Source organism: Astatotilapia calliptera, chromosome 9, assembly GCF_900246225.1.
Source record: "Astatotilapia calliptera chromosome 9, fAstCal1.2, whole genome shotgun sequence".
Taxonomy (NCBI): Eukaryota; Metazoa; Chordata; class Actinopteri; order Cichliformes; family Cichlidae; genus Astatotilapia; species Astatotilapia calliptera.
The window spans coordinates 32264897-32283552 of NC_039310.1; the positions used below are offsets into that span (position 1 = coordinate 32264897).

Genomic DNA, 18656 nt, shown 5'->3' on the forward strand with positions numbered 1-18656 from the left:
GACGGAAGAATTAATGGAAATAGTGTGGACTTTATATCAGTTTTTAAATTGTGTTGATCGGCCACGTAAAACCAGAGTTATGATAAAAAAATATGCAATATTTGGTTTTCTTCCTGAATACTGTCGTTGTTTATATTTACTGCGGGAAGAAACAGTAAAAACTGTGTTTTATAAGGAAAACGCTCGAAAGCCTGTGAGCAGAGACGAAGCCAAAACACTCCCCACCCTTTCCCATTGGTCGAAAATGTACCATGTCAACCAATCAAAACATGGCATTTAGTTGTTAAGTAACGGATTTTGGAGTTCAAGTTATTTTTACTTCCAATAGTGTTAACATACTACACAGGTCATGAACAAGATTTTTTTAAAGATTTTCATTGTAAGTGGGCTAAAGCAGCTCATTAAACTTAGTCTAACAGAAATGTAAATGCTGTAATTTGATTATTTTAATAAACATGTAACTTGGATGGATTCGATGCTGGCGTGACCACAGTGCACACGTCTAATGTCGCTCACAGTGTCCAAGGGTTCGCTCAGGGAGTTTGTGTGTTCGCTCAGACACAGGAAACATTAGAGGGAACATTGGTAGCCACATCCTTGTTTTACATACTGTTGCTAGCTTAGATCCAAATGTGATCACTTCAGGATTAAATAATCATCATGGTGAAATCAGCCTCTCAGGCTTACATAGACTGATTGCACAGAGGCCCAAACAGGCCACAGTGGTGAGTTAAGAGTTATAGAGCAACAGCAGCTTGTAATCCTGGGTTTGCAGCTTTTAAGGTGCTAATAGCTACATTTGCATGACACAGACTGTAGATTGGGTCATTGAGCCGCTTGTTTCACATGTAAACAAACTGTTGGTGCCGGCATCCTGCAGAAAACTCAGGTAACATGAGAGCTCAGGACAAAAGCAGAATCAATGGGTGAATATTTATATGTATTTCCATATTTATAAAGTATATTTGGGTGTGTTTTGTGTTTGTGTGGGTGGCTGCTGTGCTTTCACAGGTGATGTGATGCTTTTAAGAGAAATGAGTTTGTCAGTCTGCCGGAGATGCACGCAGTAGACTCTCTGCGGCAGAGCAGGGCAGGCCTCGAGCTGCAAGGCAAACAACTGTTACCTACAAATCATCCGTCACTATTGGAAACCGGTTTTTCACCCCCTCCTCCCTCCTCGCTCCCTGCTTTCTCCCCTCCACACCTCCTCCCTCTCTCCCTCTCCGACTGCAGACCACATGTCTGAGCTTCATGTTGTTGGAGTTTCTTTGCGTCTGCAGTCGTTTCTCTGCTGCGAAGTGAGCGTGTGCGACATGTGTTTGTTGCGCAGCCGGTTGGGAAACAGTGTGAGACGGAGCAGCATGTGCTTGTCATCCCCCCACACTGCCAACAGGTGTTGGCTTCATGTGACTGCCAGCCTGCCTGTCCGGACAACGCTCCAATGAAGAAAGAGGAGGAGGAGGAGGAGGAAGAGGAGTGTGTAAAGTTTCATCAACAACAACTGTGTCAGCTCGCAGTGGCTGTGCAGCTCAGATCTCCTCTCTCCGGCTGCTCGGTCGAGCAGGGATGCCTCTCCTCCTCCTCCTCTCGCGCTCCGCTGGATGAATGGATGAATCCAGCCTTTTGTTGGCGATGGTTCGTTCCTTGGCAACAGCTCCATGGTTACAGTCCAATAAATAACATCACAGTCCTCGTCTGCGTCCCTGCATTTCAGGCCGGGATGCAGAAGCAGAGTTCAACTTTGTTCTTCTTTTATTTTCATCCTACAAAAAACAGTTAAAGAACAAAAGTGATTCAATGTTTCTCTTATTTGATGAAACCTGAGGGGAAATTTAACTCATTCAGAAGCTTTGATATTTTTACAAAGTTGGCAGCAAATCTGGACAAACGTGATGCAAATTAAAGCAGAGATGAAGACAGCGAGCCGAAGCACCGTAGGATCCTGACCGGGTTCATCAGCAGCTACGCAGTTAAAGTTTAACTTCCAGGGGAACAAAAGCTCTTTACAATCAATTTTTGGCCCAAAATGTTTTCACTGGTGGTTCTTCACATACCGTTTTTATTCAATAGACAGTGTGCTTAAAGTTAAAATGACAACTACAAGATAATGTTGGTCTTCCACTGAAGGGAAGCAATGGTTCCCCTGTTCAGTATCCCACTTTAACATGTTAGCTTACAAACATCTGTTAATCAGCACTAAATGCATAACAACAGAGGCAGTCGGCGGTTCAGGTTCTTCTGTTAATACAGTTTGTTAAATGTCTGATATTAATGTTAAATGTAGTCAAATTAGCTTTAAATAAAAGCTTTGTTTTTGCTAGCGTAATCAAAGTGTGGCTCCTTTGGGTGGGTCCAGTTTCATCTGGTTCAGTATCTGCTTGTGCTAAAAAAAAAACAACCCACTAAACTATCTCGTAACTATCACATGAATAATGGCTGCATCTATCTAACCAGGCTAGCTTAATGTGCTGTATCTTTAACATGTGCAGAGATACAACTCTCAAACACAAAATTAAATAAAATCATTTAACAGCTAGCCCATGTTAACTTCCTTTACAAGATAAACTGCCCCAGCTGTATCAGTTAGCATGCTCACTTGGTATTTGACTTTAGCATGTTAGCTAGCAAACGTTTAATCAACAATACTAAAAACAGTAGAAAGGAGACATTGACTGACTGATAAATAAAAACAAGGTGACTCTGAGGCTCACCCAGCTGTTTTTTCACTTGACAAAGTTGCATCCCGACTATCAAATGATCGCACCCTGCTAACTAAGCTAGCTAGTTGTTGCTTACATTAGCTTAGTCTGCTGAATCTGTTTTTGTTCATCTACCGATAATAAAAACTTCTGTGTTTAGAAATAACCCTGCGATCACACTTTAAACTAAGTGAAAATACAATTATGAAAAAACCAGTTTGTCTGCCAGTAAATCTGGTAAAATGGCCCCAGGTGTAATTATTATCCTGCTAACAATCTCTCTCTTTGATAATCAGGCCCAGGGCTAAACACTCAGAAAGTTGAAGGCATGTGGGAAGCTCATTTTAAACCAAAATGATAAAGTTTATTATGGAAATCTGTGCATAGTTCAATGTGTGTGTGTGTGTGTGTGTGTGTGTGTGTGTGTGTGTGTGTGTGTGTGTGTGTGTGTGTGTGTGTGTGTGTGTGTGTGTGTGTGTGCATGAGAGGAATGGGTTTGTGTATGTCAGCAGATTAATTTGAATTGAAAAGTGCCCAGTTGAGGTGAAAAGCAGTGATTGGATTAGTGATGTAATGTCATTATCTGCTTTCAAGGCTCTGTGTGTGTGTGTGTGGGGGGGGGGGGGGGGGGGGGGCATACAGCTGTACACACAGTCACATCACATGGACTCGACTTCCTCTCTGTCCTGATAAGGTAAACTTGTCATTTGTCTTCAGGGAGTAATGTGAGTGAACGTGTCCTGTGAAGTGATGCGAGTGCTGTGAGCCCTTAATGAAATGAAGCAGAGGCTCCTGCTGCTCCTGTGCTTGTTTCAGCTGTCAACACAGCACTGACCTCTTTCTGCTTCTCTATCAGACACATCGCACTCGAGCACCGTCAGTCACATAACAACAGAACCACATGCAGGATTACATGAGGCACTGACGGTGGTGCATGTACCGGTGGCAGCTCCTGCTCAGGAGGTAGAGCAGGTCACCTGCTAACTGGAAGGTCAGTAGTTCGATCCCCTGACGTATCCTTAGGCGAAATACTGAATCCGAGTTGCCCCCATTCTGTGAGTGTGTGAAGGACCCTTGCAGTAAGAGAGCTCAGTCTGCTTTGAAAGTCTTGGTTGCAGCAGAAAACCAAGCTTTTCAAGTTTGGCGACCACTCGCTGAGCAGTTTGCAGACACGTGGATGTGTGTCTCCCTACAGTCAGACATTTCTTCCACCTTTAAGATGATCTAAACAGCTGATTTCATTAAAAACCATACAGCTGCCATTCCTCTGTCTCAGTGACGGATGAAAACGTGTTGATTTCCTCGTGTTTCCTCTTCACACGAGTAAAGCTGATGCACTTCCTGCGCATTCCCTCTGAACAAACTAGCACTTGTTGATAATTGTGTGCAGAGATGAGGCTGTGCTCTCTCTTTGTGTCTGTGTGATAAATAGAAAACAGCAGCAGCAGCGGACCGAACTCGGACTAAATTTAAACCCTCATGGTTAAATTTAGTGCGAGCAGCTCGACTTCTTGCTCGCTCTCTCGCTGCATTCCTGCCAGCCCTCCATCTCTAGATACAGACAGACCCCTCCTCCTCCTCCTCCCATCATCCCCTGCAGGAGAGAGGAGCACACAGCCATCTCTCCTCCCATCACACCCCTCCTCCTTTTTCTCCCCTGCAGCCGAGCAAGAAGAGCCTCTCTGACGGTATCGGGCTAGTTCAGCCTGCTACCGATGATGATGACAGACAAGACTTTGGGTGTTTCCCTACTCTCGTTTCTGGGTGAATCACTTTATCAGGAATAAGTGATTCATGTGAAAATGTGAGTTCAAAAAGAAGTTCGAGGACTTTTTCCTGTGTGCACTCTCCTGTGGACGAGCGAGTGGACCTGGAGCCCAGAAGGGGGAAGGGTGGGCAGCTCTGTGCAGTGAGGAGAAAAACTCCTGCTGAAAGGAAAAGCCATGCTCGTTTCCTCTGGGAATCTGGTTCAGGTGATGAATCAGCATCTGCTGAGGTCCAGGAGATTCTGTCCAACTTAAACCTGTTGGTGTTGATGTTTGAGAGGAGGCTCTAAAACTGCCCCCTGATGTCCTGAGAGGGAAACTAAATGAGCCCAGCCTACCAGCAAAACCAGAAATATCAAAAAGCTTTTCAATTTCTACTTTTCTCTGATGACCTTTATTCTAACGCAGCATTTATGGGGTTTTCTTTTAAAACAAAAGAAGGTTCTTGGATCCATTCTTAGTGTTCGGTCTTCTATTAATTACTGTAAATAAAAAAATGGGACAAGCTGGATGTTAGCAAAATAAGAGCTAGCCCCATAGCACAGAAACTCTTGTTTGCTTTCCTTAGAAAATGATACTCATTACACTTATTGTCCCGCTGCCCCACCTCCAGTGCCATCATGTCACAACAGTTTAAGGGCCACTGCTTTAATCCATCAGCCCCACCCAACATACCCCAGAGGAGGTACATTGTTTTCTGAGGTCCTTAACAGTGGAGTGATTTGCACAAGGGTCAGTGCCGCCTTGAAAATGCGGAGCAAGTTTCTGTAGTGGAGAGTTTCAGCCTCGTAAAGTTCAGGCTCTGTGATGGTTTGACTCTGAGTGTCGGAGATCGCTCGTGTTTTATGACCTTTAGCTTGGCATGAAGCGCGATGCTCCACACATTGTATGTATCGAACGTAATGTCAACCACTGATTTTGGAGGCTACGTTTTGAAGCCTCAGAGTTTGTGACGGTGCCATAGATGGTGTAAATCGTGGACATAACCAATGTGGAAGTGCCTAAAAACCCGCATTCTGTCAGAGAGCCTCCAGATAGCCATAGCTGTAGTTTCAAGAAGCTTTCCAGTCCTTTACAAGTTTATGGAAATACACTGTTTTTTTGCTGAGCCACTCACTTTGTGTTATATTGAATAAATCACTAAGCCTGTTTCATAAATCTAAATCATACCATGTTTTCAAATGGATGATTGTCTTTTTCCACGAAACTGCAAGCTCATTGGCTGATGAATTGTCAATCATAAGTCATTAACCTAATCTTCCTCATCACATCTGGAATTTTCCTACCAAGATGGCTCAAGCCTTCAAAATGGGACTTTATGAAGTCAGTGGGTGACACTATAACTATTTTTATATTTTACAATGGCTCTAGTTGGTATATTGTTTTCTTGGAGCCAGAATGAGCATATTTGGAAAAATAATGGACTGTGAGTCATTAGCTAATGCTAGCTAGCTTTGTTAGCTAGCTTTAGCCATAAAGTGCATGTTTATATTACGCTGACACAGATACCCGCAAATAACATTTCCATTCATGTGCATTACTTTTATTAGGAAGCAAAGAAGCTATGGTTCATTAGCTACATTTGTTAAGTTATATTACATAAATCTCTCACTAATGGTCCATTAGCTCGAAAATCTCAAGCTAACCTACTAGCCGCATCAGCCCCAGTAGTTTGGATTAATTAAGGTAAGATATGTTGCCATAAGATAAGTTTTATTTATTCCATCTTCAAAAAATAAGTTTGTTTACATGGTTAGATTTAAAGCTAAAGACTACAAAAATCCTTATGGCATGTAGCTCATAAGGTAGAACGCATATAACAGAACTATCGTAATAGTCAAAGTAAACACAAATTTAAAGAATTTGGTTTCAGGTGTATAGTTTTGCTGTTCTGCATAGCTTGTTATTGGTCCATGTTAGCAGACAAGCTAGTGTTAGCTAGCAGTAATAAGAAACTTTGGCCCTTTTTCAGCATTTGTATAAAACTAGCTTTATTCTGGCTAATGTTAGCATATCTGTTACACCGGACAGCTTGCTAACCCATGTAGCAGCTAGCAAGCTTAAGTTAAGTTAAGTTTGAGTCCTCACGAAACAGTAAGCTTCTAGGATTAAAAAGTGCTACTATGATATTCTCTACAGGGATTTTGATTATGAGCCATGAAGTTGTAACTATCCAAAGTAGATTCAAGATGAGCTACGACACTCTGAACTTCACATCTGTATGAAATTGAGCTTATTTGAACAAAACATGTTTTACTGTGAAAAACAAGTACTCTACCCATAATCCTAAATCACTCTTGCCATGAAAACTTTTAAACCCCTGAACTTCTGTTTGCTTTGTGACCGTGAAACTTTAGAAGCAGCCCAGGCAATGATTACAGCCAAGAATAAAGCACCGTGCTATAATGATAGCTAGCAGTGCTATCACTAGCTGTGTCCCCAAACGTAGGCCACATCCTTCGGAGGACCCGGACTTCGTGGTCTAGGTGGGCCGGGTCCTTCGAAGACCGAGAAAGCTGGAAGTAAACGGCTGTGAAATGTGACGGTCTAGCCTTCAGATTAGCGTCACCGCTGTCTTAGTAGAGTTTAATAAACTCAGCCGTCTGCTCCTTGCTATCTAAATTATAACAGGACCTGCCGTAAACTCTCGACCGTCTCACACTTCTGTTTAATCAGTTTTCTATTTGACGTTTATTCAGCTGTGTGAAAGCCCCGGAGGAACCCACCCGATGGATTAATAAAGTTTTATTTAATCTAATCTAATCTAATAACTTTGATCTCAGCCAAATCGATTTACTCTGGAACAAATAAAACACCGAAAAAAGCCAAACAATTACATTTTTAAGTTATCCGAGTGACCTATATATCATGTTTAACCTGAGTAACAAAAGACAGCGGGGGTCTGAAAACGATGAAGCCGGGAGTCCGCTGCTCTCGCTGGCTCGAGTGACCATTGAACCCCCCGGCTAGCTATTGAGCGGGTGGGTAACAGACGTCTCCGAAAACGTCGAAGCACTTTTGCAAATATGTGGTGTCTTGATAAACTGAGCAGATATTTGAAGTTTACACAGCTACTTTCTCGCCTGAAAATATGTTAAAAGTTTATTTTGTGACCCAGAAAGATTAATAAGAGTAATAATAAAAATAAGCATCTGCCGCCATTGTTGGAAACCAGAATTGGCTGGGCCGCGCTATGAATTCTGGGATATGGTGGGCCACGAAGGACACACCCGACCCATCCTTTGAATTCGGGGAAATGAAGGACGCATTTGAAGGAGTCGACGAATTGGGACAGCCTTCGTCGCCTGGCTGTGACGTAATCAGCCTTCAAATGCGGCCTCCGAAGGATGCAGCCGACGTTTTGGGACACAGCTAATATGACACATTACTAAAGTTACATGACATTTTTTCAGTAACAGTAATGTAACATGTAACTGTACTACATTCAGGTCTCCTCATTTTCTTAAATCACCATGGTGATGGCTTTAAAGTATCTTTGGGCTGGTTTACATCTTTTTTCTTTATGTTGTGAGTGTTGTGTTGACAGTTACACGTCTTATGTGTGTCCTCATTAGGACAGGGGTCTGTGTGAGCGAGCCTCAGGTTTATAAGGTAGCTGTAGCAATGCATTTCAGGCCATGTTACAGAGTCACACCAAAGTAACGAGTAGTGGAAAGGGTTACTTTCTCCAGGAAGTCATTAAGTAACATTATGCACTACTTTTAAAAAGTAATATGTCAGCCCAATACTGGTAACTAGCCTACAAACAACATACACAACAAATAATGAAGAGGATTAAAAGTGCCAAGGTGAACGTGAGAGTTGCACTGCATTGTGGGGGGAGTAGTTCATGTACACAGACTTGTAACTTTGCCTCTTTTTGTTACTCTTTTTTGATCCAAATCTAATTTTTTGTGTTCATGATTCACCTTGTGGCTAGTTGGCTTCATTTTAGGGTTACACTTCGGATGTCAGGACTTTTTGAAGGATTTCACTTCCAGAGCCTCCCTGTTGAGCTCTGTACCCTCAGCGTTTATTCCTGTTTTGGGCTGCCTGATGCTTATTTCGCTCCAGGTTATTCATGTGTGAGGATGTAGTGGGGTCTCGAGGCACTTGGGAGCTCACATAAACGTCACATGCTTTAGATTTTCATGGAAAGTTGACACACAGCATCCACAGAGAAATCAGATTTAAGTTTACAATCCTTAAAAAATAGAAAAAAGAAGCATTGAACTCATAATCAGTACGACTCAGTAGATTGGAGTTCTTTGAAATGAACTTTAATGTGAAGTGAAAATGTTTTAGTTTGTAATTTCACATAATCCTGTCCAGGTTTGTCCAAACTAAAACATGTACATGTTAAACTTTACCCAATGGTGAAAATAAAACGTGGGATTATTTGAGCTTGAGCTAATCACCCACTATCGCGGGTCACATGACTGCTGCTGCATGGCCCTGGATGGAGCACAGAGGTACCTGCACGTGATTTAGTACGACTTTGACGTCTTTATGTGAACTTTTGAGTTTCTCCCCCACGCGCTTTTCTTCGCTTCATCCCCGAAAACAAAGTGACTACTTCAGCAACACCTCCCTGGAAACGGTAGCACAGTCTTCCACAGCCACCTCCCCAGCTTCTGGCTGACCCTATGCATCCTCCCTCTTTGAAATCGCGTGCAGAGCTCTCGCGATAGATGAAGCAGCTGCGCGTGTAGCGTGTGTGGGTTTAAGTGGACGGTTTCTTATCTTTTTAGCCCCCGAAACTCCGCGCAAACGATAAAGGAGCGGCGTGAAAGCGGGTTTCTTTGAGAGAATCTGAAGCGAGGCAGGAAACGCAGGGACTTTCTGACTGTGAGAGGACACGCTGGGTGAAAATGTCAATACTTTGGGAACGAAAGTTGCCTAAAAGTGAATATTTTTGCGCATTAAAGCAGAAATCTGCGGCGCACGCGAGTTAAATTGCGCGCCGCGAGGCCTCTGCGGACTTTTGAAGTTTATATTTTTGGTTTCGGAGCTCTCAGGTGGGATCGTTTCCTGCTCCATCACGGCTGGAATAAGTAATCCAGTAACGGCTGTCCGTGTGTCTGTGCGTACTGACTGAGATGCTTGGTGGCCACGTCCCCTTGGAAACTGGAGACAACACGTGATGAGCTTTACTTATCAGGTTTAGCGAGAGAGTGTGCGCGAGAGCTACCGAGAGAGGGAGGAAGAGGAGGAGGGAGCTGGGAGTTAAAGGAGTTTAAAGTATAAAACATCTCCAGAGCGACATTTTCCTCAACACCAGTCGACTTTTTTCTTTCCTCCTCGGGAGGGAAGAGAGGAAGACAAGCAGCAGCAGCACGGGAGGAGGAGGTGGAGGAGGGGAGGGGAGGGGAGAAAAGGAGGAGGAGGAGAAGCCGGAGTAAAGTTTGTCCAAGTTTGCTCATCCATTCGGAATACGCCATTTTGAGTTCTCTCCTCTGCGGAGCAACTTTGCTGCCTCTCGCACCCTTTCTTTTTTTTTCATCACCTTCATCATCCCCGATCACCGCCGTTCATCTACCATCATCATCATCAGCCCCCCCATCCATCACCACCACCACCATCATCCTCGCCACGATGTCTCGGCGCAAGCAGCCCAACCCCAACAAAGTGAAGCGTAAGTGTCCTTTTCGTCTCCATCGCTGAGTTTTGGTGCTGTGCGAGTGTCTGCGCAGGCTCCCCGCGCTGTTTGCGCCTCTCGGGGAGAACTTTGCGCCTGTTTGTGCTGCCAGGGGTGAAGTTTGAGCGGAGATGTGGAGACGGTAAGGGTGGCGTTACTACTTTTCTCTCCTCTCTGGGCTGCTTCCTAGTTTGATGCGCATCCAAGCGGTGGAATTCAGCCGTGTGTGTGTCTCTTCCTCATTCAGCAACTTGTTGTTTTTCGACTTTTGGTGCAACTTTATCGCCCCGTGTGCACGTTTAGGGCAGTTATTCGGCGGTTTTTGCCTCGCGGGGAGGGTGTTAGGAGGTGGGGGGGAGGTCAAAGTCTGCAGCTCGCAGCCGGAGTCGAGCATCCATATCTCGGATGCACTTTGGTCGAAGCCTCGGGGCTAGTGGCCATGTGTAAAACTAAGCGCTCAAGCGAACGGCAACCGACGGAGTACTTCCTCAGAGAGACTTCTTCAAAGTAAAACAACCTGTTGCACACGGAGAACCGTAGGGGTTACCTCGCGTTTTGTGTTAGAAAGCGCTCTGACCTGAAAGCGATTCAGACTTCATCTTTGAGGCTAATAGTTTTAACTGAGTTTGCTGATGCTTCTCTTTGTAAATGATGGTTTTCTCACCGTGCCGTGTGGCTCTACGTGCTCTTTACGTGCTTGTGGAGGTCTGATAGGTGCAAATACATCTAAAGCAGGTTAAATGGTAAAGTTGTTCATTTTATTGTGAAAATCCCATCACATTGCTTCTATATTTAACTCTTTTATGTGCGAAAGAAGTCACAAAAGCCTCCTTTATTTAGTATAATGTACACACATCCGCAAACGTGTGGATGTGGGTTTAAATCTGTAGGCTCAATAAAAGAAAATATAGCTTTTATTTTGGTGGCTCGACTTCCGCTAATGGCAGCGAGCTCGACGCCAGCGCGATGACCTTGCCCAGACATATTTAGGCAGAAAGGGACCCCCGTTCATTCACGAACCGGCCCAACACGGCGGCGAGGCGGCCGAACCCGCCGTCCCGCTCCGCCTGCGCCAGTTTTTGCGGTAGTTGGGCGACTTTTCGCCGCGTTCCCGACACTTTTCCACAGTCTGTGGTTACGCGCAGCAGCAGCATCGACGTGACGCCTGTTGCATCCACCTTCTCCTCCTCCTCCTCCCCCGTCCTCGAGCTCCGTCTTTTCTGTCTTTCGACATCGTCCTCGGTTCTAACTTCCATTTTAAACGGTAACCACCGGGCGCCCCCCCCCCCCGGTTTCAACCGCCCCCAGCCCCAAACCGTCGACTTGGAGAACTTTTTCGCGGCGCTGTTAGCCGTTAGCCTCGTCGTCGTGTTTTTTTTCCTTTTTTCCGCGTTGGTACACGACGGAGGATGCTGGCCGGGCTGTTAAATAACTCCCATAACGCGGTTTACTGTGTCAAAGAGGCGCTGTTATCGGTGTCCGGGTCAATGATTGATGGCCGCGGAGTTCGAGGAGGGAGAGGAGATGGACCGATGGCGTTTTTCTCGGTCTCAGGCTGGATTGGTTAGATAATGGTTGCTAGGGATTTTCTCTCTCTCTCCATGTTGGCCCAGTGTCTCTCTACCTCTGCACCTCCCTGCTGAGGAACTTTAACCTCACTGTAAGAGCAGTCTGTCATTGTTTAAAGCACGGAGGCCATCGCGGCTCTCAGATACAACACACTTTTATACACAATAAATGGACTTTTACTCTAATTACATTAAGTACAGCGACTCTGTGGTGACTTTATGGCGTTAACTGTAACTTTTACTCCCTTTAAATAGTTTTGGCTTGTATGTTTTGGAGCACAGTCCAACAGTAGTTATTTGTGTCCACAGTTCATTAAAAGTTGAATAAAGTCGCTTTAAAGTGGGTTTATATTCATGTGAGTGGGCTTGTTTTTGGTACTTTAGTTTCTGGAGAATAAATCCTTTTAATTTTCCTTCTGTTTAACGTTTTCTCCAATTACACTGAACAAAATGGACCCATTTTATGGTTCAGTGTTGGGTGTAAATTGTTAAGTTATAGAAGAAAAAGTTGATTTGAGCTCATTTTGTTGGCGTTTGTGTGTATCTGCTAGTGTTTAGCTCAGCCTATGACTGCTGTCGGCACAGTGTGGCTAAGATGGCTAACTTTCAGTGCTTTTTACAAAGTTTCGTAAGAATACAAAACGTGCTTTTACTCTAATTACTTAAACAGTACAGACTTTTTGGCAATGTGTCGTAACTTGTGAGTGATTAATAAGAAATACGTCCTCCTTTAGTTCAGCATCCTCAGGGGAATTTGGGTGGTGTCCCACTTTACTTGAACCTATTTATTGACTTTTGTTAGTATGTTTTTGCTTTAACATAATCCCATCATCGGTAATTAAGGCCATGATTCACTTAAAGTGGGTTTATGGGTGCTCCTGTGGGGTTTTCTGTAAATTTAGCTATTTTTTTTCTTCCATAGTCTTTCTCAGCTGCAGTTTTTTTAATTTTTTAAACAAATCCATCTTAAGTTGAGGAACAGCGAGTCTTTGGTGACCTTATCACTTCCTGGAGGACTTTCAAGCTAACTTTTAGTCCCCCCTCCCTTCATGTGGTCTGGATTGACCGGTAGCTTGTTTGGCTAATGTTAGCGATCTCCACGCGGGTATCACTGCTTCATTTTGTCACTTTTCTTCAAACATTTTGCTGTCTAACGCACTCCTGTAACGTCTGTTTGTTGCTGCAGCTCAGCTCCGCTTACACAGACGCACTTTAAAGTGGATTTATGGGTTTCATTAGTGACTTTGGCTTCTTTCAATGGCAGTTAGCGATGCTCTGTTTCCATATTTGTCAAGCAGTAACTATTACTGAGTTTTGGCAAGATGATTGTGACTTTACTTCTATAATTACAATCTTTAGTGCTCTGGTAGCTCTCTAAAAGGAAATTATGGTGATTTTGTAACACTTTTACCCAAAATCGGTTTGTTTTTTTTTCAAATTTTTTGCAGAAAGTTAAATTTCTCTTTGTTTTATCTATAGAAATGCATTTGTTCCCCACATGCTCACACTTCCACAGAGTGTTTTTGGAGTTTTTAAACCCTGTGATGTTCCTGAAATGCTCTTAAACTGTGTTCGATCTGCTGAAGAGTGGAGATTTGGAGCATTATTTTCTGCAGTTTCTCACTGTAGCTTCATTTAAAGTTTTTGTTTTAATTGCTTTTGACTCTTTCATGGAAACATCTGTCATCCCCGCGCTGCAGGAAGAATCATATTTGTGCGACTCAGACGTGTGTGTTGTACATTTATTGTGTTTTATGGCAGCTTTTGCCCCTGTGGGGTCACTTTAGTGCATCTGTTGGGTTTCTTGCACACATGTGTATAATGCATTTGTAGGTGTCAGCAGAGGCTGTTTGGATCTGTGATCGATGCACGAGTTCAAACAGACTTTGACCTAGTTTATGGACATCTTTTATGGTGGATCGTCGGTGCTGAGCTGACGGCAGCTTCGTGGTAGATCATGTGTAACGAGTGGAAGGTTTCCTGCAACGAAGAGCCGAATATTCCCGCTGCGTTTGGTCCTCCTCTCCTCCTCTGCTGTGAGGAGGAGGAAGGATCCGGATGAGCAGTTAGCATTCCATTACGAAATTCAACACTGAGGCCGAGCTGGGCCTCGGCGACAGGCGCTGATCTCTCTCTGTTTCTCTCACGGACTGGCTCTTCTTGCTGAGGGGGAAATGTTACCTCCCAGCTTCACGGAGCAGCGGCAGCAGCAGAGGCGGCGGTGTTTTTCAGATGGAGATGTAACGCTGGGAGGGAGGCGGGGAGGGTCAGTCAAACATGAAAGCGGGAGCTGCGGTGCTGAAAACTTTCCTCTGTGGGTCTGATTCCTGCAGCTGCCCGATGGATCCATCATCTGTTGTTGTGCTGCTGATGTTCGACTGAGTGGCTGAGAGTTCAGCGCTTTACAAACTCTGAGCGCGGACATCAAAGAAGCGCATCTTCTGCTGGTTCGTGTTACTGCGTGCTGTTCACGATGGTCGCCGTGTCACCTGTAGAAATACCTACGCACGCTCATCCTGACGTCATGGCCTGGTCTGTCCCGCCTCAGCCTGTTACCTTGAAGGGTCGCCGGTCTGGTGCTCCAGGCGGGGCAGAAAACCAGCGGCCATGTTGAACAGACGCCCAGGCTTCACGAGGCCGATGATGTCACTCTGTCCTGGGTTAACAGCTCGGTTTCTTTGGCTTTTACTCGGGTGTCTGAGACGACCATATTAGGGACATCCTCTCTCTGTGACATCATCAGCTCCAAGAGGGGAAAAAGTGTCTGCAGCCTGAGTGTAGCTTTAACACGGTTCATGTGGCAGCGCGAGCAGATGTTTGTTTGGTAACGTTGGATCCTGTTATTGGTGCAGAGCGTCCAACAGGCTGAGGTCATCACAGCAGCCCGGCGGCTGCTCCTTTGTGTCCTCGCAACAACAGTAAAAAAGTCACAAATCTTGGTGTTTATTATCTACACAACAATCTCACACGTCTGTATCACAGCAATAATAAATCCACCCTGAGGCTCTTCACTGCACACTCCTCATCCTCCTTTTCTTCTTCTGTGGCAAACGTTTAAAATGCTGACAAGTGATGATGTATCCCACTCTCACACGCACGCACACGCGCACACGCGCACACACACGCACAAAGAGTTTCTTGTGTTGGTGTGTGACGGTATGCTCCATTGTGAGTGGTTATTGCTACACACACACACTCAGCCTGTGTTCATGTAAAGACATGATGCAGCATGAAGGAGGAGGAGTGAAACCAACTGACTGTGACTCCTCTTTATCTCCTCCTCATCACCTCCCTGTGCTCTGATCTGCAGTTTCACCTCCTCTGGAAGCTCTGTCTGATAAATGACACGAGCAGCAGCATCTCTGAACCCTCGTCAGGATTTATTATTGCAGCAGCTCAGTCACAGCTCAGTCACAGCTCGATGTGGCTGTGAGCAAACCTCTTTATTCACTTTATAATTATAGAAAGTTTATAATTAAAGCTCAAATCTTTAATTGTTTATTTTGAATAATAAATGTTTGTGTGTTTATCCTGATTGTGTTAAATTGAACTCAAACACAATAATGTCGTTCACTACAAAATACACGTGATTCAGTTTATTTATTTATTTTAGTGAATAAAAATGTTTTTAGATTAAATTTTTAGAAATCTATTAAATAAAAGTGACACAGTGTTTATTACACGTTTGGCATTTATTTCAAGAATATGTGTGATGAAGTTTTACATGGAAAAAGGTTTCAAACGTCCTCTGTGCTGCCGTCATAAGTGTGTGTGTGTGCGTGTGTGTGTGTGTCTGTGTGTGTGTGTGTGTGTGTGTCTGTGTGTGTGTGTGTGTGTGTGTGTGTGTGTGTGTGTGTGAGAGAGCTAATGGGGAGTTTCAGAGGGACTTTTGTGTTCACAGGGACAAAAGTGAAGCAGCTAATTAATAGCTGTCGTCCTCCCTCTGAGACGCCATTATCCACACACACACACACACACACACACACACACACACACACACACACACACACACACACACACAGTCTATTGATTTCCTGTGTTTCTGTCTCGTGATAATTGCGTGGATTTGTCACAATGTTTCCAACTTGTTGATGCTGCGTCTCAGCCAATCAGAGCGCAGCTGCTAGATGAGTGAATGCAGCACCTCCACACGCAGCAGGGGGAGGAGGGGGAGGATGTTACTACACCTCTTTTCTTTCCCTCTCCTCGGTGTCTCCGCCTCTATTTATGGACTCGCCTTTTTTAGATAAGATTATGTTTCCTGACCTGCAGCAGCAGGAGGAGGAGGAGCAGTGAGTTTGGGGTCAAAGTTCACTCTGAAACTGGACCTGCTATCTGCTCCTGTTCTACACCTTTACGGTCTCTTTGATTAGTTTAACAGCGAGTCATCAGTTAGTCACATCATCGCCGTTTGAACCAATCAGCCGGTAACGTTTGCTTCTCGGCTCGTTTCCTTTGTTCCCTTTGATTCGTCAGCGAGCCGCTCCGATCGATTGATTGGTTGATCAGCTGACTGACGCAGTTAGTCCCTGTACAGGAAAAGTAGAGGATATCTTCAAGGTTTCATCACCTCGAAACTGCAGCTTTAAACGCCTTCAGTTATCAATCAGCTGCTGATGACCTGATCGATCACTTGTCCCGAGAATACTCAAGAAAACTGCATCTGCAGACTTTTTCTTGGTTATTTGAAACTGATGAAGACGTTGAATCAGTTTAGTCAGAGATTCATCCAGTAAAACTTCTGAGGACCAGACGAAGTCCAGTTTATGTGACTCAGAAAACACTCAGCTGTCGGTGCTTCGCTTTGTTGAGCCTGTGACAACCTGCAGCAGCAGGACGTTTCTGCATGGAGTTGGTGGAAAGTCTGTCAGCAGATGACAGTGAAAGGACTCGTTTCTGTGCGTGAAGCTGATCGTGCTAAAGTTTTAGATCCCACCTCCAAAGATGCTCAGTTTGTCCACATTAAACAGGAAGTGTGGTCAGTCGCAGTGACGACTCTGAGCTTCCTGTGGGCTCTCTCTGAGTCTTCATCGGGGTGACATCAGAGTGGGGGAGGTTTGTGACTGTTTGTATGCAGACAGAGAGGTGTGGAGGGGAGGGAAGGGTGGGGGAGGCAGACTCTTACACCTCTGGGTGGACCAAATGGCTCACCTCCCCCTGCTCCTTCACCCAAACCTGAAACGCCCTCTAAAGTGACCGGCTTCACTGTTAAAATCTTTTTATTTTGATAGGTTCACACTTCCTGTCTTTATGAGTTCAAAGTTGTAAGCTTGGCTGATAAAACCGAGCCGCAGCAGACGGTGAAGACTACACGTGGAGGAAGAGGCGAGGCTGTTTAAAAGTGTTAATGTCTTCTCTTCTTTTCTGCTTTCGAATGAAAAAGGAACAAAAACCTGCTTTTCAGCAGTTTGTTGTTCACAGCACAGAGAGAAGCCGCCTCACGTTTTATTTGATTTCCTTTCTTAATCCGGACGAGAACGATGACATCAGCAGCTGCAGTCCAACAGCCCGAGTCCACCCGAGGGTCTGTGGGCAGCTGATGGTGACATTTACACAGAAGAAACTTTAATGATGTCCACGTGAATACAAACACACCCGTCTGAGCGCCCGAGAACACAAACCAAACCCTTCACGAGAACACAGCCGACGTAGGACATGATGCAAAAAGTCAGATCTGGGTGTCCCTGTAACGTGGCGGTACTTTGGCGTTCCCGTCTCATTGGTGATTTTGCATCAGCTCTATTCCTCTGGCGTCTCACTTCCTGTGTTTGTGTTTATATACGTTGCAGTTCTAGTTGTCTGGAGTGGTTTGGTTTTGCCGTCGTCATAAAATGTGACGTAGATCTCTGCGGGTCACCCAGACTCCGTAAGGAGGTGACGGAGATCTTTGATGCATTAATACCAGCAGATTAAATTGACACCGCTCCCCCACCCCGGCGGGCCTGCGCTCGTTGGCTTTTGGAGGTTTGATTCCTGGGAATGCGGCGCAGGACCAGTTCAATATGCCAGCCTTTTGTTGAAGCTGGCTGCTTTAAAGGCAAAGCTCTTTCATTAGCTTGACCTGAGCCGTCGGCGGGGAGCTTCATGCCTCTGACACATGCTCGGGTCTGAAGGCTCCACTGTCTGATTTCCACCCAGGTCAGGTCGTGGTTCACCCGGGCCACTTTTTACCTGCACTTAACTATGACACATATAAATAATAAATCCACCTCGTGTCATTTATGTGTTACACCTGCTTACCTGCTGCTTTCATACAGCCTTGTTTAAGGTGAACCTGCCAGAGGAGGAGTCATTCATACGCCCGCATCTCGGTTTGGTTTTTCCACAATAATGCAGAATGTCATGAAGAAACCATAAAGAACGCTGACTTGAGTTTGAATCTATTTATTTAAAAGGGACAGTGCAGTTAAACATAGTTCAAGTGCAAGACATGAGACAACAATTGTCCCTTGTTGGGCTCACAATCTAAATAAATCCATATTACAATAAAACTTTTTCATGAAACCAAATTACATCAAATACAATTACAATTGATAGACAAAATTAAAATCATCAGATAAAATGACTACAACTTTGGTTTCCCTTTAACCTTCAGTGTAAAGGATCTAATGTCTGTGATCAGTTTGATATCGGCTGGAAGTGTGTTGAACGTCCTTCCTTTGGAGTTCGCCACATTTTACCGAGACAAAGGAAACTACACAGCAGGGAACCTTCTGCCTCTAAAACAAGACTTCATGTAAAAAATCATCATAGCTGATGAAGAAGCGCCGTCATTGGACGACAAACTGATGAGCTGCTCTGTGAGGCCTGAACACTGAGACGAGGAGAGGATGGGTGTCATTCGAGATGTGGGATGAATAGCACTAAAGTAGGACACACACACACACACACACACACTGATGGGAGGAGGCCATCAAATGACACACTAAACTGGGTTTAAATTTAGGTGAGCTGCAGCTACCCTACACACACACATATTTGTACA

The 18656-nt window shown here is 44.7% G+C and overlaps 1 protein-coding gene across 2 annotated transcripts in view; it reads left to right on the plus strand.

Annotated features, from left to right (window-relative positions):
* Positions 1-9808: 9808 nt before the first annotated feature.
* rreb1a (ras responsive element binding protein 1a) overlaps positions 9809-18656 on the plus strand; it is a 51023-nt gene continuing 42175 nt past the window's right edge. Inside the window, exon 1 of one of the 2 annotated variants that reach the window (XM_026180448.1) lies at positions 9809-10100. In XM_026180448.1, coding sequence (XP_026036233.1) covers positions 10061-10100 — 40 coding nt within the window. In that variant the 5' untranslated portion in view covers positions 9809-10060. The remainder of the gene's footprint in view (positions 10101-18656) is intronic. The other variant, XM_026180449.1, reaches the window with a different exon arrangement.